Source organism: Urtica dioica, chromosome 8, assembly GCF_054948205.1.
Source record: "Urtica dioica subsp. dioica isolate 48M chromosome 8, U.dioica_male_clone48M_v1_H2, whole genome shotgun sequence".
Lineage (NCBI taxonomy): Eukaryota > Viridiplantae > Streptophyta > Magnoliopsida > Rosales > Urticaceae > Urtica > Urtica dioica.
In genome coordinates, this window is record NC_142763.1 from 50,003,841 (window position 1) to 50,029,972 (window position 26,132).

The 26,132-nt window shown below is 37.6% G+C and overlaps 3 protein-coding genes across 4 annotated transcripts; 2 read left to right on the plus strand and 1 right to left on the minus strand.

The window, feature by feature from the left end:
• The first annotated feature begins 2,601 nt into the window (after positions 1-2,601).
• LOC149390029 (long chain acyl-CoA synthetase 1-like) lies at positions 2,602-7,587 on the plus strand. Of its 2 annotated transcripts, none has more exons than XM_089623296.1 (20): positions 2,602-2,754; positions 3,522-3,669; positions 3,755-3,818; positions 4,146-4,235; positions 4,305-4,361; positions 4,450-4,498; positions 4,590-4,666; positions 4,749-4,788; positions 4,877-4,971; positions 5,063-5,230; positions 5,305-5,415; positions 5,490-5,577; positions 5,686-5,752; positions 5,855-5,930; positions 6,036-6,153; positions 6,215-6,460; positions 6,535-6,674; positions 6,749-6,931; positions 7,009-7,128; positions 7,221-7,587. In XM_089623296.1, the coding sequence occupies exons 2-20, from the start codon at positions 3,527-3,529 to the stop codon at positions 7,266-7,268; spliced, it is 1,980 nt and encodes a 659-aa protein (XP_089479422.1). In that variant the 5' UTR covers positions 2,602-2,754; positions 3,522-3,526; the 3' UTR covers positions 7,269-7,587. The 2 variants fall into 2 exon arrangements, with proteins under 2 accessions (XP_089479422.1, XP_089479423.1); XM_089623297.1 differs by lacking the exon at positions 2,602-2,754 and adding an exon at positions 3,189-3,204.
• A 116-nt stretch (positions 7,588-7,703) lies between these two features.
• Positions 7,704-9,188, plus strand: LOC149390030 (pentatricopeptide repeat-containing protein At5g16860-like). The gene has a single exon (XM_089622796.1). It carries the CDS (start codon positions 7,770-7,772, stop codon positions 9,186-9,188), a length of 1,419 nt encoding a protein of 472 aa, XP_089478922.1. The 5' UTR covers positions 7,704-7,769.
• A 2,396-nt stretch (positions 9,189-11,584) lies between these two features.
• LOC149390031 (RNA helicase family protein) lies at positions 11,585-15,296 on the minus strand. The gene is made up of 6 exons (XM_089623084.1): positions 14,908-15,296; positions 14,202-14,401; positions 13,031-14,115; positions 12,285-12,649; positions 12,069-12,187; positions 11,585-11,986 (listed from the first exon to the last, which is right to left on the minus strand). Exons 1-6 carry the CDS (start codon positions 15,181-15,183, stop codon positions 11,857-11,859), a joined length of 2,175 nt encoding a protein of 724 aa, XP_089479210.1. The 5' UTR covers positions 15,184-15,296; the 3' UTR covers positions 11,585-11,856.
• Positions 15,297-26,132: the final 10,836 nt, after the last annotated feature.

Here is a 26,132-nt window from a genome sequence, read left to right on the forward strand (position 1 = left end):
AAGGAATGAAAGAAAGATTCGAATAGGAACCAAGGGTTCGATTATTTCATAAACATTTTATTAAGTCGAACCTCTATTTATAATATGGTTGAACATTTAAAATAACGAATTAGTTTATTTTAAATGAAGAAGTTTTACGTTATTTATTTATGTTCTCAATAGTTGTAACTTGTCAACAAAAAGAAAGACAAGTCAAAAAAATGTCTTTCAAAGCTTATTTGGGAATAAGTTTCGAAAGTCAATGTTTTTTTCAAAACCCGAAACTAATGGTTTATGTTTAGTTTATGGGTCGTGTGTAGTTTATGATGTTTTGAGGGTGTTTCTTGAGTTATTTTCGAAATGATTCATTTTAACTAGAAATTGTTAGCTAGCGTTTCTTTTCATGCTCGATTCTTTAGTTTCGACTATCGAGAATCTATTCTGAACTATGGGCCTTGCCCAGTTATAAAGAATAGATGGTCGAATGATATAGGACGTTTTTTTTTATAGGAGGAGAGCAATATTTTTAAATTATATATACACACACATGGGACTTTTGTACTTGGTCATGTGAAATATTTATTAAAAAATGAAGGATAGAAGACAAAGAAAATTGGAGATCGCTAGAAAGAAAGATCTAATGTACGTACACGCAAATGGATTTTCATACTTTTGCTCTACTTTATCAATGTGATCACTCATACAAGTAAAATGTAAGAAGTCATGGACTAGGATCTAACCTCTAAAATAACGACCTTACAGAAAACGATTATGATAATAAATATTTGTAGGTATGCCAGTAATGTGAAGAAAAAATTATCTAGAACCATGTCCCGCCATCAATAATTATGGGCTTAATTATCCCGTTAGTCTTAGCCGAGGCATCATCATCATTGTAAAATAGGTTTGATTATAATCACATATGATATGAATGACATTTATTGGGACATAAAATTTGGACATAATGTTGTGAAACTCGTCGAAGTTGTAGATGTATGGGTTTAAATCACGCATAAGATACACTTTTTTTTTATAGTATTTCTTGCACCTCAAAAATGTCTTAAGGTAAAAAACAAGAATACCGCAAGATACGACAAGCCTGAATTCGGATTGCACAAAGACGCAGTGAAATTCAAATGTAGGCAAGAACAATTTTTCAAGAGAAAGTGTTTCAGAGAGGGCGAGAGATGGGTTCAAAAACCAAGTGACGAATTCCAAAAACCCAAAGTGGTTTATATAGGAATTCGTACCTGTTTATGAAAGGTAACGACAAACAGTCGTACATATTCATTTGAACGACAATTATAATCACAAACGACACAACCGTTCTCCAAACGACGCAACTGGTCATTCAAACGGACAGTAAAATATAACCATCATGCCAGAGGACACGACTGTTGGTAAGGCAACCGCCTCGGCGAGAATCGCCGTGAGAGAGCCCGCAAACCGCGCTGTTTCGCCGGACTCGCCACGATGAAGTGCCTAAATGCGTCTATAAAGAGCCATTAAAACCTCTACGTCCGAGCCCGACGGCGACGCCGACGCCTTCGTCGGACTCGCTTGTTGAAGCAACGCACGCGAGAGAGTGATAATTGGCACTCTCTAAGATATATAGTATTTAATAATGATTATTAATTAGAACATATATAATGATCTCAAATTCTTAGTAGTTGTTCCATGTGAGACTCTTTCTCATGGATACATTGTCTCACAACATATTATTTTATCTTTTTTAGTGAACAAAAGAAAAACAAATTATTGACAAATAACAAATGTTTTCCAACACATAGTCATAGCCATATAATTTTTTTATGTGTGTGTAGAGCTAGCTAGCCATAGTTGAATATCACTTGATTAGACTTCTTCGTTTGTTAGGATTGTACTTCTATCTATAAGACAATTATAAATTAATGTGAAAACCCTTTCTTAAACTTCTTGGATTCAAAAGTCAGAAACAAATGCCTTGTTGTTGTTGGATAGAAAATTGATTAATTGGAGTTTACAATTGAATTAATTGAGGCCATAATTTTCAATACAAAGAAACAAATGCATTGATATAGCGTAGTACAAGGTCAATTGTACTTTGACAAAATCGCACAAATTAGGTTTACGCATTAAAAATTAGCACCGACATTTACAAGTTAAATTCTTAGATAGAACGACTAGACTATTAGAAGTCACAATATATTGTCTCATGTACACATTTAGACACAACCATAGATATCTCTTACCCACATGCATGCAATTTTCAAAGACAATAATTAAGTTAATACTAGAAATTCAGTCATACGTGTAGGAAGATAATTGAAAATAAAATAAGGCCATCGAGTGGTGGTCACTTTAAAACATAAAAGGAAATCTAAAATGTAGGTTCAACCACACCATCCATCTACTTCTTTATAATCATTATGAAGGAAAAAAAAAAAACCAAAGAAAACTGATAAAGTTACGTAAGAAACGTTAGATACGCATACATGTAATTTAAAAAATATATTAAAATTACTGTAAAAATATTTTAAAAAAAGAAAACCATAAATGTAATTTATTGAAGTGGGTTTCAAATGGGACAAAAAGTTTGCACCGGTTTCAACCAACTCATTTACCACAACGTACAAACATAAACTCAAACACTTCTCTTATGTGTTTTCCGGCTCCCACATTTTAATTAAATAATTTTTTAAGGGTTAACTTCAAACACAAAACCTCGAACTCTATTTTCACCATCATCATCATCATCAACCTTATTCCAGATATCCAAAATTGTCAAACTCCACCGTAAGTTTCAAACGAGCTTCATAGTATATACTTATATAGCTCAAGAAATTACAAAAGTGCAACAATCAATCATACCTTTTGCTGTTTATTTTTTTTTTGGAATAAATAAAATCAACGAAAGTGTATTATGGATATCGGCCTTTATTTTTTGATATATGCTACTTTGTTGCAATAGGGTTTAGGGTTCCGTTTCATCCTTTTTTTTTCGGTGGGCTCTTTGGCCTGTAGTTTTGTATTTATTTATTTTTTCGTGATTTTTCATTTACAAAAAAATACAAAATTGTCAACTCTGTAATTCTTTTTTTTTTTTTTTGCATTTATAATATTATTTACAATGTTTGTATTTTGTTTTTTAAGTCCGCTTTTTTGCACTACACTAATAATATGTTAACTTCGCTCCTAATTCCGAGTGACAGAAACAAACAAACACACAAAGGATTGAACGTTATGGTAGAGCAAAAAAAATGTTTACATAGTTTATTGATTTTAACCAAATTTTAAAGTGGTGGTTGTTGGTGGGTCATTTCATTAAATTTGAATTTTGTTTTTAATTTAGTTTTCTTCTTTCTGAAATTGACTAACTGACCTCAATTTCTATTGTCAGAATTCTAAATAATCTTCCTATGAATTCTTGCAGCTACCCTCTTGACCACTGTTTTTATTATTATATTCGTGTACACTTTATATTTACATGCATAAATACAAGTACAAACAAGCCTTTTGGTGTAGCTCTGTGAGTCTCTTCTTGTCCTGATTTGAGTGAACAGAAGATATGAAGTTCGCGGCCAAAGTTGAGGAAGGAAAGGAAGGCAGAAATGGAAGGCCTTCGGTGGGTCCCGTGTATCGGAATACACTTTCCAAGAACGGATTTCCTCCGCCGGACCCCAAAATGTCAACCTCATGGGACATCTTCAGGTCGTCTCTCTCATTTACTTGATTCTTACTCAAGACCGTTACTACTATCATGGAAAACACTCATTTGATTTTTGTTACATTGCAGGCTTTCTGTTGAGAAGACTCCCGAGAATCGGATGCTCGGTTGGCGAAAACTCATCGATGGCAAGGTCTGAGAACTCATCTATGAAAAAATTAACCAAAATGTGGAAAATATAGTTTGTATTTTTCTTCTTATAAAAGATAATACTCTTTTATGACAAACTCGTCATAAAATGCTGTATTTTATGACAATTTTTGTCGTAGGCTCATAGCTCGTCATAAAAACAATATTAGGTTTGGATTTTTTTCAATTGTCCATACTTAAAAATAAAAGAACATGGAAGAAAGTATTATTCATGTCCATTTTCCATTTTCCATCTTCACTTTCACTCTGCATTTGGACTTTATTAGTAGGATAATGATGTTTTGGCGTTTGTTTCTTGACTGGATCATAGTTCGGGCCTTACGTTTGGAAGACTTACAAGCAAGTTTATGAGGAAGTTCTCTGTATCGGCTCTGCGTTACGAGCTTCCGGCGCTGAGCCCGTAAGTACATATTAGAATTAGTATATTTTTTAACGGAATTCTGTTAATGATGTTGGTGAGACGTGACAGGGTTCGCGCGTGGGTATTTATGGAGCGAATTGCCCGGAATGGATTGTGGCAATGGAGGTTTCTCTCATCTACAATTCAACTTAGTATAGTTCTCAATTTTTTTTTTCTTTTTTGTAACAGATGTTTATTTGTTTAATATATGCAGGCTTGTAATGCCCACAGTTTAATTTGTGTGCCTCTCTATGACACTCTTGGTATAAAGAACCTCTGATTTGGCTTAATAATAATAATAATAATTATTATTACTACTACTACTATTATTATTATTATTATTATCTACTGCAGGGCCTGGAGCAGTGAACTTCATCATCGATCACGCAGAAGTGGATTACGTTTTCATTCAAGATAAGAAAGTCAAAGAAGTAAGAAAATAAAAAATAGTCCAATAATGGAAATGGATTATGTTTTCTTTATCAAGTTTTGATGTGATCATGTTTCTTTCAGCTGCTGAATCCCGAATGTGTGTCGTCTCAACGATTGAAATGTAAGCGCCGCTGCATGAAATTTTGTTTATCGCTCAATGACCAATATATTTATTAATGATTAAGTCTTGGTTTTATATGTGGTTGTAGCTATGGTTTGCTTCACTACATTGGCGGATGAAGAGAAGGAAAAGGCGGAGCGAATCGGGATAAAGCCATTCTCATGGAATGAATTTATTGACTTGGTTAGTTAGTCTCTAATGAATGTCTGAAAAAATAGAGCTCAATAAATTATGATAGTAATGATTTGAATATGAAACATTTGCTTTAACATAGGGAAAGGAAAAGCCGGCAGAGATTGTGGCGCCGCAGGGCAGCGATGTGAGCACAATCATGTACACGAGCGGTACAAGTGGCACTCCCAAAGGTGTCGTTTTGACCCATGAAACCATCGCTTATTCTGTTCGAGGGATCGACCTTTTCTTGGAGCAATTCGAAGACAAGGTAAAATGAAAACAAAAAACACTAAAAAACAAGTCATAGCCATTCGACTCACCGATAGTGAAATTTGTGAGTAGATGACCGGGGACGATGTGTACTTATCTTTTCTTCCGCTGGCTCATATCCTGGACCGGTTGATCGAGGAGTACTTTTTCCGTAATGGTGCTTCGGTCGGCTATTATCACGGGGTATATTATAGATCCTTTTACTCTTGAACTCACGGTGATTTAGTAACTGACTTCTCATGTTTCTTGAATTGAAGGATCTTAATGCTTTGGTCGATGATCTCGGGGAACTGAAACCAACTTTATTCGCTGGAGTTCCCAGGGTTTTCGAGAGAGTCCATGAAGGTACAGAAACATTTTCATGATCATCGATGCGTTTGCAAGTTTTGTACCGGTGCTTAAATGGGACTAAATCCAATGCCAAAGTTATTCATTTTTTGTTTTGTTTTTCAGGTATAAAGAAAGGTGTACAAGTGCTCAACCCAAGAAGGAGAAAGATTTTCGACCTTCTCTACCGATAGTGAGTTTTATTCTCTTATGATAACCTATGCTTTTATATGTTTTGCCAAGTCCTTGTGTCTTTTCAATTTTGGATCCTAAACATTGTGCGGTCTTGTTACAGCAAGCTTGCTTGGATGAACTGGGGTTACAAAAACAGAAGTGCTTCTCCCCTAGCCGATCTGTTAGCCTTTAGGAAGGTTCTATTTTTTTTTTATATCCGATTAATGCGGTCGTTATTGAAGCCGCGCGTCATAATCATCACATTGTATGTTTCGTTGTTGTCCTTGGAAATGTTTTGGAAGATCAAAGCAAGATTGGGCGGTCGTGTTAGGCTTATAATATCGGGAGGCGCTCCATTGAGCTGCGAGATCGAAGAGTTCTTGCGCGTCACTTGTTGTGCATTTGTGGTCCAAGGCTACGGTAAATAAACAAAATCCCCATTGTGTCCATATTAAATGTATATTGAAGTTGTGTGAATCAGGATTGACGGAGACGTGTGGACCAACGACGTGTGCGTACCCGGACGAGATGAGCATGCTCGGGACGGTCGGTTCTGTGTCGGTCTACAACGAGCTTCGATTAGAGGAAGTCCCCGAGATGGGCTATAACCCTCTCGCTGACCCTCCTCAGGGTGAGATTTGCCTGCGCGGCCACTCCATTTTCACCGAGTACCATAAAAACCCCCAACTCACCTCTCAAGCCATCACAGATGGCTGGTTTCACACAGGTATGTCCTTCTCTTCTCTGTATTTTGACCAAAGGACATACCTGCTAACATATTCCTTTTGACTTTTGTTTCAGGGGATATCGGACAAATTCTTCCCAACGGAACTATCAAGATCATCGATCGGAAGAAGAATCTCGTGAAGCTGTCCCAAGGAGAGTACATCGCACTCGAGCACCTCGAAAATGTCTACACAATCACTCCCATCGTCGAAGATGTAAGGCCTGCTATAACTTTAGCTTCTTTTTTTTATATCTTCAAACCACTGATATGTTTAATTTATTTGAGAAGATCTGGGTGTACGGAGACAGCTTCAAGTCGTCACTGGTCGCGGTGGTTGTGCCACACGAAGAGAACGCAAAGAAATGGGCTTACGAGAACGGTCACATGGGCTCCTTCTCCGACCTCTGTCATCTTGATCAGCTCAAGACCCACGTTGTTTCCGAGCTTAATGTCACGGCCCAGAGAAACAAGGTAATTCAATTCATAATGTGTCCATCCAGGACTCAACTCAACTCAACTCACTATGCTGTTGTGGTTGATTTGATCAGCTGAGAGGATTTGAACACGTCAAAGGAGTGGTTCTAGAGCCGAAAATGTTCGACATGGAAAGAGATTTGGTTACAGCGACGTTGAAGAAGAAAAGAAACAATCTTCTCAAATACTACCAGGTAAACTAAACACTCGGCTAATTGATATTATTAATTACGAAGATTGTGAAGCGAGCAACCGTGTTGACGAGATATAACGCCTCATTTTGCAGCCTGAGATAGATGAACTCTACCAAAACTTGCCCCTACACAACAAGTGACACCCTTGTTCCCCGTCTTTTTCCTTTTTAGTAGGAATATAACAAAGAAAGAAATGAGAGAGAGACAGAGAGATGAATATTTCGCAGAGATGACTATTTCGCTTGTATCATTATTGTTAATAAACGGTGTTGTTTTTCATTTTCTTTGTGACGCCGTGTATTGAATTTAGAACACTTTTTCTTTATTATAATAAGTTTCAATGTAATAAAAAAAAAATCAATGTTTGTTGTGAGCTTTTCATATGTTTCAAGCGAACTAAGTTTAAACTCTAGTTTTTATCACCCAAAAATAAATAAATAAACTTTAGGATTTTGGCTATTATATATCTTCAGTTATCTAAAAAGGTCAAAACGAAATAGTCAACTTATAAGAGTAATAAAAAAAAAATTGTTTCACTATTAAAGACAAAGTATTAGACTACTATGCACGAGTAATATACAACGAGAAGAATAAGAAACGAAACGAAGGAAAGGCCTTGTATTTTATTACCAATATTTTCAATGATTAATTTGGTCAGAGTTTTTGGCTTCTTGACAAGAATCCAAGTGAAGATTCGTACCTCTCCACCAAAAGCCAGGGTGAGTTACACGCTCATAAACCATCTCCATCATCACACAAACACCGTAACACAACTCTCCGAAGACATTCTCCGGCAGAACAAAACACTGTTCTGCTACATCAACAACGGTAGGCTAAAGCAGGCAGAGAAGGTGTTCGAGGAAATGCCGGTGAAAGACGCGGTCTCATGGAACACCATGCTGTCAGGGTACCGAAGCGCGAAAAGGCCAGAGAGAGTGTACATAGGGTTCGTACGGATGGTGAGGTCCGGTGTGAGCCCCACCGCACACACAATCTCCATCGTGATCGTGGCCGTTGTCGGCGAGCATTTCAAGGCCTTGGTCCCTCAGCTCCACGCCCTTGCTGTGCGATCAGCGCTCTCAAGCGATCTCTTCGTCGGCTCAGCTCTCATCAGAGGCTATGCCGATCTGGGAGATGCGTTGGCGCTCAAGAAAGCATTCGATGACGTGTACGAGAAGAAGGTGTCGACGTGGAATGCGCTTGTGTCGGGATATGCCAGGCTGGGCTTAGCGGACGACGCGAGGAGAGCCTTCAACGAGATGGGCGAGGGAGAGAAGAACGTGGTGACGTGGACGGGGATGATGGGCGCGTACATTGCCGCGGGTCGGATGGACGAAGCTCGACAACTGTTTTATGAGATGGGAGAGAGAAGGAACGTGGTGACGTGGACGACGATGATTGGGGGGCACGTGCACGCGCGGGGGTACATGGAGGCGTTGGGGCTCTTTGCGGCAATGATGTCATCATCATCATCGGTGAGACCCAACGGGTTCACGCTCTCGGCTGCTTTGGCGGCGTGCGCAGGCTCGTGCTCCTTAGCGTCGGGGCGGCAAGTCCACTCGGTGGTTTTGAAATGGGCGCCAAGTCCACTCGATGTCGTGCTCTCGAGTTCCATCGTGGACATGTACGCCAAGTGCGGGGACATGGGGGCGGCGGCGCGGGCGTTCGAGGAGATTGGGGAGAAGAGCGTGGTGACGTGGAACGCTGTGATTGGGGGGTACGCGAGGCACGGGATGGGGGAGAGGGCGATACGGGAATTGGAGAGGATGGTGAGAGGAGGGGTGGGGCCGGATGGGGTGACGTTGCTGAATGTGCTGGCGGGGTGCGCGCACGGGGGTTTGGTGCGAGAAGCGGAGGAGATATTCTGGGCAATGGGGGAGCAGTACGGAGTGAGGGCGGGGAGAGAGCACTACGGGTGTATGCTGGACGTGTACGCCAAAGGTGGCCAGGTCCACAAGGCACTCCACTTACTCCGACACATGGACCTTCACCCGGACGCACTCATGTGGGGGGCCATGCTCGCTGCAAAATTGGCGGACAAGAGAGTAATTTATCAGTGAAATTACTGTTCCTGCGCAATAATAGTCAAAACAGCCCCATGTATTAATAATATATAAAAAAAAATTAGAGAAAAAAAAGTAATTAATTGAATAAGAAATTAAGAATATTACTGTTCCTACGCAGTAATATTGAGAACCAAGAAAATTAAAGCCGGGCAATTTGGCTTAATTTGTTTGTTTGTTTTATTTACAAGAAATGACGGTAAAAAGACTCAATATTTACGAGTTGTAACATTTAAGTATCAATTCTTTAAAAGTTACAGAAAAAGTATCAAAGGTCGAGAATTTGTTCCTCCGTTAATACCCGAGCCGTTAAATTCGATGAAATGACAAATGTCATCATCTCAAAATTAAAAATAATAATTTTTTTTAATTACGTTTAAATAATAAAAAATTGCTCTCTCTTTATTTATGGTGGGACTTTATCATACATATTAAAATAAAGCTACAACAAAAACTATTAACGTCTAATATATACATATAAATTTAACATGTAATGACAGTACATAATAAGACTTTGGAGAATTAATGACAGTGAAACGCAAGTAATGAAAAAATAATATATATATATATATATATATATAAATATATATTTTACATAATATGCACTTAAATATACAACTCGTAAATATATCAAACCAACTTCATGTAAAAAAAAATCTTATTTTGTCATAACTTGTGAAATACTCATGTAAAAAAAAATCTTATTTTGTCATAACTTGCGTTTCACTGTCATTAATTTTTTAAAATCTTAAATATTATTATATTAGACGTGTTAAATTTATATATATTAGACGTTAATAGTTGTTGTAGTTTTATGAGGTAATGGCGGCATAAATACCTAAATTTTTTCACTAAATACATTTAACTACCTAATCTTTTTTTTTCGACGGGTAAAATACCTATTGTTTGATTTTAGTATCACCGTCACAACTAAACTGTTAAATATGGATGAAAATACCACGTGCCAGGCACGTGAGGACTAATTTGTCAAAAAAAAATCCATCTTTGCACTCCTACTATAAATTTGTCAACTAAATACCTTGAAACTCATTTATTTAATTATTAAATATTAAAAAAGTTAACAACCAGATCAAGCTTCCATTGTGCAGAGCAAGGATACCGACGCTAAGGAAGAAGCTGGAGATGAAGAGTCGGAACATGTTGGAGGCTTCTTGGGCATCCTTGGAGTGACCTCTCACGAGGCTGTTGAAAACGGCCGAGTCTTTCACCCCCGTCTTCATGCGGCTCCTACTAACAGGAATCACTGCACGAATCAAGCATCAAACGAAAGGCGACAAGTGACTCATCTCGAACAAGGAGTTACTTCAACTACCGGTCTTGACAACAGTGTGTATGTCGTATTTGGGTCATAAATTAGGTTAACAGTATTCTGGGTATTTCAGTTTTGTCTTTGCCCTAGATGTTTCTCTATAAATATGTTGTAGCCGTCATTTTTTTGTCTGTGTGGAAAAACAAGTGAGAGTAGGTACAGAGAGAGAGAGAGAGAACGATTGTACACACATTTCCCGTCGAATTTATAGTGATATTTGTAGCGGCAAAATGGACGTAGATTTCACGTTTGATTGAACCACTATAAATCTTGTGTTCTTTGCCATTGTTTATTTTTCATCTTGTGATTGTGAGAGGGATTCAATAGTGAAATCCCAACACTAGTTGTATGTTTTCCCTTTTATTTTCCTCCTATTTTCCTCGCATCCAAACAACGCTAAGAAAATAGGAGGGACTCCATTTTCCCTTCCTCCTATTTTTTGGGTTTCAAACGGGCCCCAACTATTTACTTAAAAATGACTAATATGATAAATAAACAGCGAAATAAAATTTAGACCTAATGCTCTATTGAAGTTTCCCGAAGAACGGTCGATACTAACCAAGGAACAACTGAGAATTTCCAAAGTCAACATCGATTCATAGGACCAAAACCCGTTGTGGCCGGCAGGAATTTGCTGAGGACCGAGTCAAGACTAGCCGCATACCCTTACAGTGAATGACGATGCAATATCTCCCACCCTCGCTGGTGCATCCTTTTGCCAATGCGCCAGCTCTTCAATGGTCTTTGACGAGAGAGAGATGGAGATGTGCACATGTATGATACGGGAATTTGAGAAACAGAGATATTCTCAAAGTATGGAGTGAGTGTAAGGAAAGGTGGGATAGTCAATAAGGCTGCCTAGTTGTTTAGAGATATGGTGACAAATTGGTAAAAAGAATAAAATAAGGAAAATGATTTTCAAGCGCTAATGACACTGATACAAGAGAGTTGCACAGACATGATAGAATCCATCTATGATCAATGCGCTGACGATAATAATAGATATCTACAAGACTACAACCATAGAAAATAATAATGAAATTGAAGTCAGTGGTCAACCACGAAGAAAAAAAACTAGAAATTATTTTCAAGCTGGTAAATGAAATTTGCTCGAAGAACCTCTAACATTTATATAACTTAAAGAAGTTCCTAGCATAACTTATAACTTAGTTGATAATTCTACACCTTCACACCATCTCCAAAGTGAAGATCATGGTTCAATCCCCCACTCTCAAAAAAAAAATAACCTTAGTGATGTGTTTCTTACTGATAAAACCCTCCACGAGACACACTAATGTTTATTTGTTGTTTATATGGAAAAAAAACAAAAACAAATCACTTTCGGCTGCTTCTGCTCTCGACGCGTTCCTTCTCGCGCTTCTTGTAAAGCCGTTCAAGAACCCGCTTTGCCTCACACTGCGGGAAATTTTCCAGATCATAGTAATGGGGTGCTATGTCCACCAGCCTGTATAATCACAGCCCAAATTTAACATTTTCAGGATCAAATCACATCATAAAGTCAAGGAGAAAGAGGAGAGAGAACTCACCATTCACCGCGAATGTCCGTCACTGTACGTATAAAATTTCTGGTTGTTAAAACGTACTCGTTGTAAATCACCCATTCCGGCTTGTGATCCAGGCAATTCGAAGGATGCAAATTTACCACCTGCACAGTAGAAATATTGCATGAGAACATTTATAATTCAAGTCTCACCGCGGGAAACAAACAAAATATGTATACAAGAGAATTCTGGGGAGTTGACCTGATTATCTTTGACGGTCAAATAGTGGCCAGTTTTCTCGAGATGGGCAACTTGCATGAAATAGCCAGCCAGCATGGCCTTCCTGATGTTGACGTAATAGTCTCGGCTGTTGAAGTCGGTGCTGCACATCTTCAGGTTGAACCGCGACATGATTCGCACCAACTGTTGGCGAACATTGTCCGCTGACTTGAGCGCTCGATTGTTGACAAAATTCTCGTAGCACCAACTCTGGTCCTCGCTGTTCTGCTTGTAGGCGTGATAGACGTTCAAAAGGGTGAGATGGTCTCCGTCGATGTGGCCGAACCGAGCTTTGGCCTCGTCAGCAGCTTTTTGAGCCTCCCTAGGCCGGACAAAGCAATTGGGTACTAACAAAGAAATTGGTTATCAAAGAAGGAGGTCCACACGACACGGAAGAGAGGTCAGTCAGCAGATGCATAGAAGCGAAGCCCACCATTTGCTTGTGATGAGATCACATAATAACTGAGAAACTCACAAACTAAATTCTGTCATCAGCTTTTTCGAAACATATTCCCTGTGGTTTCATGTCAACAAGACATGACCACTTGCTGATGTTTCGACACACCACACCCTTCTAACTCTCTTTTATTTATATCTATATATATGCACCAATTTAAGACACCCGCAAATACTTGTGCATTTGAGATTAATGCATCCCAACAAATTCTAGGCGGGACAATACATCACAGCATAACAGAAACAAAATACAGGGTAGGAGAAGAAAGTACCTGAAAGCATGGCAGAGATCGATAATATCTCGTTCGAGCAGTTGAATTCAGGGCTAACAACGAGCATCTTTGACATCTGAGGATCGAGCGGGAATTCGCTCATCATTTCCCCGAGCTTCGTCAAGTTACCTTCATCGTCCAACGCTCCCAAATAGTTCAACACCTCCAACGCTCGCATCAATGTCTCTGGAGCAGGTGGGTCCATAAAATCGAAATGAACCAGATCGTCTATTCCCAATTTCTTCAAAGTGAGGACTGTGTTCGCGAGGTTCGATCTCAATATCTCTGGGTAAGTCTGTGGCTGAAGATCATTGTTGAAACTCCTCTCGGTGTAAAGTCTAAAACACTTTCCCGGCTGAGTTCTTCCGGCACGACCAGATCTCTGATGAGCACTGGCCTTCGATATAGGAGAAACCAACAAGGACTCAACCCGGATTCTCGGATTGTAAACTTTTTGCTTGGAAAATCCTGGGTCAATCACATAAACTATTCCGTCGATGGTCAGAGAAGTTTCTGCAATGTTTGTCGACACCACGATCTTTCTTCCGGGCGGTCCTCCCTCGTCCAACGGTGGAGGAGCCGGGTCGAATATCTTCTGCTGCATCGCTGGAGGAAGCGTAGAATAGAGAGGGACTGCTTTGATGGGTCCCACTTGGTCACCGAGGTTCCCAACCTCCTTGGAGATTTTACGGCACGCATCTTCAATCTCTTCCTCTCCCGTCAGAAACACGAGAATATCGCCAGGTGGCTCGCACATGTGAATTTGCACGACCGTCCGAATAGCCGCTTCCAAATAATCCCTCTCGGGTTCTTGCGTGTAAAAGATCTCAACGGGGTGAAGCCTTCCCGGGACTCTCATCAGAGGAGCTCCGAAAAAATAGCCCTGAAACTTTTCAGCCTCAAGTGTAGCACTCATAACGACCAGCTTCAGATCAGGTCTGTTCTTCAGAACTTCCTTCAGAAGCCCAAATAGAACATCTGTCGCCAAAGTTCTTTCGTGAGCCTCGTCGAGAATTATCACCTTGTAGCGTTCCAAAAGTGGGTCTGTCATTGCCTCCCTCAGAAGCATACCGTCAGTTAGATACCTGACACAGAGCAATGATAACACATTGTTAAGTAACCCATTTGATATGTACTTAAGAACTTCAAGTACAAAAAAGAATGATCATACTTGAGAACTGTCTTTGGACCACTGCAATCTTCGAAACGGATGCTGTAACCAACTTCTTCGCCGATGGTTATGTCCATTTCTTCCGCGACACGTCGAGAAACTGACATGGCCGCCACTCTCCGGGGCTGAGTGCACGCAACCATCATCTTTTTCCTCCCCGGAGTCTCCAGATCAACAGCTTCCAGAACAAACTGAGGTATCTGTATTGGAAAATAATCAAAATAATTATGCATATAAATATCTTACAACAAGAACACTAGTAACTCAATACAGCCATTTGGCTTCTCCAACACACATAACCAACATTCAACATTACCACTCTAACACGATGCCACTAACTTCATGCACACTCAAATCAGGCTCATAATCAAGTACAAGCATTCTTAAAAACCAAATCTAAAATCAAATAAACAACATTATTAAATTTCTTATAATCGTTAAGGATAAATGCTTTGTAAGTCACTAGTTCACGGAATTTCCTTCCGTGTCATCTCATTTTCCAACACTTAAACATGCCAAAAAAGTTCACATGCCCAACCACAGAATTGAACATGGCCATAAAAAGTTCGTGCTTCCAGAATTTGTAATACAATGACTGACTAAGAAACGGTTCCTGATTTTTTTTTTTTTCAAACTATCACAGCGTAAGAAATCAGATAAACAACGGTCCATAACTAATCAAACAGAAAAGATAGATTATACAAACCTGAGTGGTTTTTCCACTACCAGTCTCACCAACCAAAATAAGAGTCTGGTTGTTGCTGAGAACCTGAAAGAACTCCTCTTTCTGTTGCCAAACGGGAAGTGTCTTCCTCTTCTCGAGGATGTCCAAATATCTCTGAGAGTACGGCTTTCCGGTCCATGAATTCACCGTTCCGTCGCCGGATTTCATGGCACCGTTAGGTCTGGGGATCCTCCCGGGGACCGAGGCCTCGTCCACCACATCGAACAAGCTCAGCTTTCTCTTCCTCTCCGTACCCATTCAATGGCTACGATTCGAGTTTCAGAGACTGGTTTCGATTACAAGACCTAAACTGAGCTGAGGAACAAGACGACCACAAGGAGGGCTTAGGGCAAAATTTTAATGTGGCGCTAATAATAATATTGCGAGGAACTTTCTCCGATTTACCTTACCTCTCTGTTTGCGCCGGGCTTGGGCTTGGTCTTGGGCTTGGGCTTTAAATATTTGCCCCACTATCCAACGTCATATATTGGGCCGTTTCTTTAAGAAGGCCCGATAGAAGAAATTACTTCGCATACACAGTGGAAAACATATCGCCAGAAGAGTGAGTTCAAAGGTAGATAAGTACGACTAAAATAATGAAAAATCAACCACAAACTATTGTTTTTCTCTTTTCACTTAAGAGATTTTTCAAACGGTAATTTATGTTGCAAAAATACTCTTCTACCTACTAACTTCATCTTTCTCTCGTCCACGTTTTCATTTTCCACCAAAACTTAAAGAAAACTCACTTTTCTTTCTTTATTAAAAAAAAATCCATATCTTCATGTTTCGACTCTCGAATCTTCATGCTTCCATTCTTCTCCTTGCCAAAGCTCGGTGCTTCCATTCTTCTCCTTGCCAAAACATGAAGAAGAGCAAATCGTTATGCTTCTTTCTTTTCAAGAACTGAATCGGACTTGAGGAAAATTGAGGAAAACTTTTCAGAGAGAATTGAGACGCGGAAGAAGAAAAAGGAATTCTCATTAATTTGAAAATTGAAAGTACAAACGCATATAAAGAAAGGCAACAACAGATAGAGAAACAAAAGACCAAAACACCCTTACTTATAAAAGCTAAGTAAGGTTAAAACAGTAAAACAATAAACACAAATAAAGCTCGCTTAACTCCTCAGCTCGCTCAATAAACCAGGTCGCTTAACTCCTCAGCTGCCTTGAATTCTTAATACTCCCCCTCAAGCTGGACGAAAAATGTCCTTGAGTGCAAGCTTGGACAATATAGAACACAATGCTGGGGCAGAAAGAGGCTTTGTGAATGCATCTGCTAGCTGATGTTGAGAACGAATCGGCAACAACTTCACTTCTCCAAGTTGCACATGATCTCGCACAAAGTAGAGATCGATCTCTATATGTTTAGTGCGCTCATGGAACACTGGATTAGTGGCAATGTAAACCGCTGCTTGGTTATCGCAGTATATGACTGTCGGACCTCCTTGTGTAACGTGGAGATCACGCAGTAATTGCTGCAACCAAAGTACTTCGCTCGTGGCAAAGGCTAAAGCTCTGTACTCAGCTTCTGCAGATGACCTGGACACGGTACTTTGCTTCTTGGACTTCCATGCGACAAGACTGTCTCCAATGAAGACGCAAAATCCAGTGATGGAACGTCTTGTGTCAGTACAAGTTCCCCAATCTGCATCTGTGAATCCCTTCAGCTGTGTGGACGAGGATGAAGAGAAGAACAAGCCTTGTCCATGAGAGCTTTTGATGTATCTCAAGAGTCGGTGAGCTGCCTGCAAGTGGACATCACGAGGTGCTTGTAAAAACTGACTCAATGTATTCACAACAAAAGATAAGTCTGGACGAGTAATGGTCAAATACAACAAACGACCAATCAAACTCCTAAAGTGAGTAACATCTTCTAAAAGAACACCATCATTAGAATTCAGAGTCACATGTGGACTCATGGGGGTAGACACAGGCTTAGAGTCTAAGAACCCATAGTCTTCAAGAATTTGCAAAGCATACTGCCTTTGATTCACTACAATCCCAGTAGAAGACCTAGCTATCTCCAGTCCAAGAAAAAACTTTAAAGGACCTAGGTCTTTAAGTTTAAACTTTGACTGAAGATAAGTCTTTACTGAGTCAATGACCTTCTGATTAGGACCTGAAACAATTATATCATCTACATATAGAAGAATGAGAACAAAATCATTTCCAGAACCACGAGTAAACAAAGAGTAATCGGATTTAGACTGTGTAAACCCAGAACCACATATGGCATTTGTGAAGGTGATGTTCCACTGTCGAGAGGCTTGTTTCAAACCATATATCGACTTGTGCAACTTGCACACTAGCTTTCCTTCACCTTTTGTTTGTTCCCCCTGTTTCTCATAACCCATAGGTAAGTCCATATAGACTTCCTCAAACAAGTCACCATTCAAGAAAGCATTATTAATATCTAACTGAGCTAAAATCCAATTTTGTGAAGCAGCTAGAGCTAATAAGACTTTAATAGTAGTAAGCTTAGCCACAGGAGAGAAAGTGTCAATGAAATCTACTCCCTGTCTTTGATTATACCCTTTGGCCACTAATCTTGCTTTATGCCTTGATAGTGTACCATCTGAGTTGTATTTGTTTGTGTAGATCCATCTGCATCCAATGCTTTTCTTTGTTGGTGGCAGTGTAACAACAGACCATGTATGATTGTCCTCCATAGCCTTTAATTCTTCAGACATCGCCTGCTGCCAATGCTTATGCTTGCAACCTTGGTGATAGTACTGAGGTTCATAATTATCTGAGATAGAAAGCACAAAGTTCTGAAAATTATGTGACAAGGAATCATAGCAACATACATTGGAAATATGGTGAGGAGAAGGAGCTTTAACACCTGGGAATGCTCTCACAATACTACAGTGGTAGTCCTTGAGTTTGGTTGGAGGCATTCTTGGTCTGTCTGACCTCCTCACAGTTCAATGTTCTGAGAGCCTTGATCCATAGTCAGCTGTTCAGGTTCAGTGTTTTCAGGGGAAATATCTGCATTCCTTGATGCTGGTGTTTGTACCTGCTCATCAAGATTCTTGGTAACATATTCATTATCAGAATGTTCAATGATAGCAGGCATGGGTAAAACAATATCTGGAAAGGGATCAATGATCATATTCTTCACTTTTTCATGATGAAAAGGAAAAACTAATCCATGGAAGACTACATCACGAGATATAAAAATTTCCCTAGACTGAAGATCAAGCAACTTATATCCCTTAATTCCAGGTGGATAACCCACAAAAATACATTTTCTTGCTCTTGGCATGAACTTGGTTCTATGTCCCTGTAAAGTGGAAGCAAAAACAAGACAACCAAAAACACGCATGAAGTGATAATCAACCTCTTTTTCAAATAAAATGTTAAAAGGACACTTATTCAAAAGCAAGGGAGTTGGAGTCCTGTTAATGAGATACACAGCAGTCAAGACACATTCTGTCCAATATTCAATGGGGATTTGTGCCTGAAAATACAAAGATCTGGAGACATTGAGGATATGTTGGTGCTTGCGTTCAACTACAGAATTCTGTTGAGGTGTTTCAACGCAAGAGTATTGGTGAAGAATCCCCTGTTGTGCAAAGTAATCTACAAAAACTAGCTCCTTTGACAGTGCAAGAAAATTGATTTTTTATCATGGCACAAAACTTAGGAATCAAATGGTGTACATCTGTTTTATTTCTCATGAGGTATACCCAGCAAAACCTGCTACAATCACCAACGAGAGTTAAAAAGAACCTAAACCCTGAGTGTGAGGTCACAGAATATGGACCCCATACATCACAGTGGATAAGGTCAAAGGTCTTTTTTAGACATGTGGTTGTTAGATGTAAAAGGCAATCTTCGTTGCTTAGCTAGAGGACATATGTAACAAGGATTGTTTTTATTTGAACAGGTGTAAGAAAGCTTAGATTTGAGAGACTCTAATCTCTTGTAGGAGAGGTGTCCGAGCCTATTGTGCCAAGTATGAGCAGTGATGTTGTTGACGTGTGTAACTTGACCACTCTTCAGCACATAAAGCCCTTCATGTTCCTCACCCTTGCCAATCATCCTCTTCATCAACATATCCTGTATGATGAAAGAGTTATGTGTAAAGGTCATCATCACAGATGAATCTAATGCCAAAGTATGTACTGAAATCAAATTGAACTTGAAATCAGGGATGAACAACACATCTTTGAGCATTAGATCACTACTGAATTATGACATTTCCATAATAATGCACAGGTATAACAGTGTGATTAGGTAGAGTAACTGTGGAATTTTTCAAGGTTTTCATGTTAGCAAATAGAGATTTATTTGTGCAAACATGCCTTGTAGCTCCAGAATCAATGATCCAATTGAGGTTAGAGTTAGCAATACAACCTGAGCCATTATTTAAACAGCAAGAACCTGTATGGAAAGACGTCATGTTGATGTCAATATGACCTTCTTGTGGTGCTGGAGAAGTGATTTGGTTGGACAACATGCTGATGATCTGGTGGATTTGATCATTCGTCAGATTTGTAATTGAGTTTCCACCTGATTCTTGCTTTCCATCAATAGTGCTCTCAGCAATGTTTGCCTGATTCTTTCCCTTGGGTTTGTACCCTGGTGGAAATCCGTGGAGCTTGTAGCACTTGTCCACAGTGTGGTTTGTCATTTTGCAATGTGTGCAGTAGAGACGCTCCTTCTTGTTGTTGGATTTCTTCTGATCATTGATGGCCATAGCGACAGCATTGGATTGATCTTGCTGAGCAAGGTTGTTGTGGCTCATTGATCTCTGCTTCTCATCTTGGCAAACCATGGAAAAGACCTTATTGATAGGAGGTAGAGGGTCCAGGAGAAGGATCTGACCACGAACCGTGTTGAAGGAGTCGTTCAATCCCATCAAGAACTTCATGACATACTCATTTTGCATGAAATTGAGAAGCTCTTTGGATCCCCTGCACGAGCAAACACATGGTGGCCTATAAACGCTCAGTTCTTCCCAGAGAGTCTTAAGTTTCGTGTAGTATACGCCAACCGTCTTCTGGTCTTGAACGAGATTCATGATTTCCTGTCTAAGTTCAAAGATCCTAGGACCATTACTCTGCTCATACCTCTCTTGAAGATCCTTCCAAATGTCCATTGCTGAGTCGCTGATGACAATACTCGAAGCAATTTCTTTAGTACAACAATTGAGGATCCAGCTAATGACGATGTTATTGTTTCTTTGCCAAGCGTTGAGAAGATTGAGGTTAGATCCAGCTGGTTTTTCAATCGAGCCATCGATGAATCCAAGCTTGTTCTTGATCGAAAGCGCCATCTTCATTGATCGGCTCCAAGAATGATAGTTCTCGCCATTCATTGGTTGAGTAACCAAGATCATCCCCGAAGAATCTGAATGATGCAGAAAATACGGATCAATGACCTCGTCGATCGAAGTTTTCCGTGAAACATTTCCAATCACCGACATTCCTTCGGTCAAAGATTCCTCAGTCGACATTGTCGAAGCTCAGTGAAGAAACCAATGAAAAAGGAAGAGAATGCACAGAAATTCCGATCAGTCTCAGAGAAGCGAAAGTCGCTCTGATACCATTTCAAGAACTGAATCGGACTTGAGGAAAATTGAGGAAAACTTTTCAGAGAGAATTGAGACGCGGAAGAAGAAAAAATAATTCTCATTAATTTGAAAATTGAAAGTACAAACGCATATAAAGAAAGGCAACAACAGATAGAGAAACAAAAGACCAAAACACCCTTACTTATAAAAGCTAAGTAAGGTTAAAACAGTAAAACAATAAACACAAATAAAGCTCGCTTAACTCCTCAGCTCGCTCAATAAACCAGCTCGCTACCAGCTCGCTTAACTCCTTAGCTCGCTCAATAAACCAGCTCGCTTAACTCCTCAGCTGCTCTGAATTCTTAATATTTCTCTCTAACTTATCTAAACTTTCCTATACAGTGTAAAGCACAATGAATGAGCTCCAGATGTTAAAGAAAGATGAACTAAATGCGATGCAAGATGGTATAATATGTATGAAAATATGCACTTATCCATAATGCGGAATAAGCTTATCATCGAATCTTAAATAAGATGTTTATCATAATTGTCACTATACAATGACATCGAGACTATGGTAAATTCTACGTCGTAAATAAGCAATAGAATGCATTTATATAGTCTAGTATTCACGTCAAACTTGAAAAGTGATTTTGACCCACATTCAAGCACCCTTTTTTTCTTGACGGACTTCTTATCTTTGCATAAAAAAAAAATTGCACACATATGAAGAAAGTCAAAATATACCACATAGAAAGGGAAACGATCCACCTTAATTAGCTCACTCGAGATCCTCATTGTTATCAAATTATTTCTTATTCATTCACTCTCAAATCTGCGATCTTATGCGTATATAATTGCCCTACGGTTTGGGTGTTTATTTTTTATCTTCAAGATTGTGATGAATTTGTTTCAATTCCAATATGACCTAAGTATTAGAGTGTCTTCGGCCATCAGCCTTGTGTTTTCTAGTTACTTTACACTCCTTGTGTTTATGCTTGTTTGCGCAAATTTTTTGTGCGTATTTTTGTAATCAATTGAGATCGAACATCTACATATCAAATGGTTTAAACAATCATTAATTTCAATTAAATAATTTAAAATTTCATCTACGTCATATAAATCAACAAATCAAGTATATAAAAAGTACGTAGTTCGTTTGTTCGAGCAAAATAGTTATAATTTGTAGTTGTTTTGAAACCGAGATTATCTTCTTTCTTTCTTTGATGCAACCTTTCAAAAGCTCTATTTGTTTCCTTTAAATATTTTTCTTGTTGTTTTACGCCGTAAACTTTGTTGTTGTATGGATATTTTTATTATATACCTCGATTTTAGTATGATTTTATCGCACATAACTCGAACCAATGATTGAGCTATCGCTTACCGCCGCGCCATGACTCAAATTCTACGGGTATAATGCCGCTGAGGTTTACCACAAGTTTTCTGAGAAAAATGGTAACCCACACAGTGATGGGTAAACCCCAAATTAAGGGTAAATCGATGAGCTTTTTTTCTAAACAAATAAATACAAAAAATATAATTTTCATATGATATAAACATAAATCAACAATATCTGCATTACATGAACATAACATACTAAAAAATAATACATTCAACTACTCTAAGTCAAACCAAATTAAACAGGCCAACATAAACTAAAATGAAACAAATCAAATGATTACTTTTCTCTATCATAATTTGAACTGTCTGTATTTGGAAATGTGCGAGGTTCTTCGCTGATGGATAGATAATACGCATGCCAAGTAATGTGATGAACATATATATGTAGTAAGGTACACCTCCACAATCTTATGTAGGTATTCGGTGTTTGTTCTAGGCGTTTCCAACAGTAACGGCGGTAGTGGGGAACGAGTGAACAAAGACATCGATAGGTATGGGACGGTGACAAATACAGGGGGTGGTCATGGATACTCGTTGTAAGAGTAAGGCCCATCATATTTTGAGTGTCAAGCAAGTTGATTGCTCTACATTTCATATAAAAGTACGGAATCAAAACAAGAGTAATAAATCACCAATAAATTTTTTTTAAAAAATTTAAAAATTTGGATATAGAAACAAAATTGACAAAATGAGCATAAAATGTATAAGATTATCATTGAAAATAGATTGTAAACATCAAAATCAAAATGAAATTTCATAAAAGAAAATTAAAAAGCCCTACAAGTCCAAAAAACTGGAAGCTTATATTGCTCGCACCGCGGGATCGCCAGCGTTCTAGTACTTTATAGTGTGCAAACGTTGGGAAGTTGCGAGAATCAGCGAGTATTTGTGGTTATACGTGTGGGTTAGATAGTGGGGCTGCGGGATTTGGAGCTTTGATTCATGATCATCCTTTGAATTTCACCCCCAAAATTTTCAATTTTAATTGATTGTACAAAATAAATACACACGTTTGAAACGAATTTTAGTTTGCAAGAATCGAACCGGGTCTCAATAGGATGATTTGGCAGTTTCCTAAGATGCACCCAATTTTAGATGTATCACTACAAAGATTTGGCAGTTCGCGAGTTTCTACGTGGGAATCAACCGATATTTTCTTGATACCTCAAACCTCGAAGTATATTTTTTACAAAATTTTCAAGTTGTGCATGCAAATTGATGAAGCATTTATAGCCCACATGTCCACATATAAAGTTGGTTAGTGTCCACTTGATGTTATGATGTTTCAGCAGGGAAAAGGAAATAAAATAAAACAACAAAAATCAAATTATTTAGTGAAATAGAATATTCATAAATAATAATAAAAATATGATATTTTTATATAGACACGGCCAATAGGCAATACCTATATATATTACGTGACACATTCTAAAATTAAATACCAAAGAATCGAATGAGACTAATCGTAGTGACTCTATTATGTATATTTGAGTTTGACCTATGATACATTTACATATATAGTCACAATCGTGTACCAACATGAAGTAATTTCTGTTTCCCATTTACACATGGCGATGCATATATACTGAAGCCAATATCCAGTGTGCTATAAAATCTTTGTTGTCTTTTTTTTTTTTTTTTTTTTGTCTAATTAATTACATATATTTGGCGGGTACAAATTACTGATAGGTCAACCACCAAAAATGACAACACTCTCTTCACAATTGCCAGATATATTGCATATTGCATCACTGTGTATATAGTGTTATGAAAATCAAGAGAATAAGATTTGATATTCAAGACAGGAAAAGCCTACAGGCAGAGGATGACAGAAGAGTCTATGTTATTTAGCTAATTTTCTATCCTCTCTTAAAATATTTGCACATGTTTTAGTTAAATAAATATATGGGCAGTGTAGCAAAATAGTCAAAATAAAACATTTGTTTTTAGCCTACGTTTCACAATTTTTAGGGAAATAGCCAACAGGTTTATGTGTACTTTTAGGGAAATAGACAACAGGTTTATGTGTCAATAATTAAGGTCTGCTTTACCCTTATTTATTAACAGATTCGTAATTTTCTCTCTCCTACTTTTTTCCTACACTTTTTTACTTAAAAACTTCAAAAAATCATATCTATCTCATATGAACTCGAAATTGAGTGATTCCAAATCCTACGGATTCGTGACGCCGAGATCTTCAAAAATAGATCCATTGTATTTGATGAAAAATCATGTTTAATATCATAGATGTAGAAAAATCACGTTACTACCTTAAATATGGAACTAACTGAATTTTTTTGAAATTATCAAAAAAATAAATGGAAACGTAAATATGATGCATAATTTTTCATCAAACCTAATGGGTCTATTTTTGAAGATCTCGACGCCATGAATTTGTAGGATCTGAAATCACTTAATTTCGTATGAGAAAGATACGGATTTTTGAAGTTTTGATGCAAAAAAAATTATTTGGAAAAAAATAGGAGAGATAAAGAGACGAATTTGTTAATAAATAAGGGCAGATCAGATCTTAATTATTGCCACATAAGCTATTTGGCTATATCCCTAAAAATTGTCAAACGTATGTTAGATCCAAAATTACATGTTTAAAATGGCCTAGATAGTTACAAATCTCTAAATATATAGTCTAATTTTTATACATATACAGTGATTATACTAATGTTATTTAACTCTATTTTTTTCTCCTTTCAGTACAGAGAAAAACAACTTTAGTGACCGAAATTTCATTTTTTTCTCCTTTCGATTACTTAATCGTCGGAGTCATTTTTGAATTATTTTTTTTCTTTTTTTTTTGTTCTACTATCAAATCCCTTATTTATTTTTGTTCATGTTATTCAAATGAAATCTTTCTTTTGCAGTTTCATTACATGATCAATTTGAATAATTATGTTATGGATTCTCATAGATTCAGCTTTCAATTCTCATAAGTCTGAAAATTTGATAGGTTTTTTTTGGTAAATTAAAATTACAAGGATAGTAAAATAATTTACCATTCAAAGAGTTTTTTTTTTCTTTCCTCTATTTGATGTAGTTGATGATTGCATTAAAAAATTCTTTTGCAAGTTTTTTATTACAAAATTTGTTTCTCTCTCTCTCTCATGGTTTCGCCTTCTGGTTCTTAAATTTCATCTGAAGATTTTCAAGTTAATTAAAACTACCAATCTAGTAAATTTAATATACTATTCAGATATAAGTTTTGTTGTTGTTGTTATTGTTGTTTTTGGATTTGTCGCTTAAATGATTTTTTTTTTTTTTGGTTTGGTAGATTCGTTCTCTTACCAACACATTTGGTCACAAATTTTGCTTTCGATTTTCGTAGTTCATCTGATAGTAAATTTAATTATTTGAATAGTTAATTTAATTTACCATTCATATATAGTGCTTTCTTATTGATTCCTTATTTGATGATTAAATTTTTAAAAAAATTATTGTGCTTTCTCCCTGTAATGACTTTGCCTTATGGTTCTCATAGTTTATTTTAATGAGTTATTAAATTTTTAAGTAAATTAAAGTGCTAGAATATTTGTAGATCAATAGTGTGATGTTGTTTAGTAAGGCCAATGTTTTTTTTTTTTTTTCCTTAAATGATGCTTGAGGTAGTATTTAAAAAGAGATGAATGGATTGAGCTACTTAAAGCATCTCCAGTATGTCCAATCTAAATCTCCAGTATGTACACTATATATATAAGATCTACCAGTGCTATATATACTACTAATTAATTACACATAAAACTCAAATAATATGGCCGTATATATATACTTAATATTGTTTCTTATTAGCTGTAAAATTATTTTGAAAGATTATATAAAATAGTTATTTGAAACTAAGTAATTAACTCATTAAAAAAATAGCAGATGTTTAAATATTTAGTAAAATAGATAAAGCTTTCCTTGTAAATTTAATGACAGGAATTTTTTAGACCACATGGCATGTGTGATTTTTACTATTTCATTAATTTTAGACTTATTAGCTTTATTAGTGTCAATGGATTTCATTAGGAGACCCAATAATTATTCCCATTTTTTTAAAACCCTAGTTTAAAATACCACTAATTCACCCAGCTTGTTTCAGCTGACATGCAGCAGGTTTTGATATTATCATCAAAACTACCGTACGTGGTTACTGTAATAATAAAATATTATTAAAATAATCCGTTCAACATCTGTGTCCATCGAATTTATAACGCAAAAACCAAAACATAACAGCAAGCGAAAGAAGAAAAGCGGAGAATGAGAAGAGGACAGCCAAGCAAATACGTATA

What these genes read in the sequence shown, in the direction of transcription:
- LOC149390029 (XM_089623296.1), top strand. Translation starts at nt 3,527, where the DNA reads ATGAAGTTCGCGGCCAAAGTTGAGGAAGGAAAGGAAGGCAGAAATGGA. An exon ending in TGGAGCAATTCGAAGACAAG is followed by an intron (nt 5,231 to 5,304) that starts GTAAAATGAAAA and finishes ATTTGTGAGTAG; the next exon opens with ATGACCGGGGACGATGTGTA. An exon ending in ATCTTCTCAAATACTACCAG is followed by an intron (nt 7,129 to 7,220) that starts GTAAACTAAACA and finishes CTCATTTTGCAG; the next exon opens with CCTGAGATAGATGAACTCTA.
- LOC149390030 (XM_089622796.1), top strand. Translation starts at nt 7,770, where the DNA reads ATGATTAATTTGGTCAGAGTTTTTGGCTTCTTGACAAGAATCCAAGTG.
- LOC149390031 (XM_089623084.1), bottom strand. Translation starts at nt 15,183, where the DNA reads ATGGGTACGGAGAGGAAGAGAAAGCTGAGCTTGTTCGATGTGGTGGAC. An exon ending in GATCTCTGCCATGCTTTCAG is followed by an intron (nt 12,650 to 13,030) that starts GTACTTTCTTCT and finishes TTTCTTTGTTAG; the next exon opens with TACCCAATTGCTTTGTCCGG. An exon ending in TGACCGTCAAAGATAATCAG is followed by an intron (nt 12,188 to 12,284) that starts GTCAACTCCCCA and finishes TCTACTGTGCAG; the next exon opens with GTGGTAAATTTGCATCCTTC.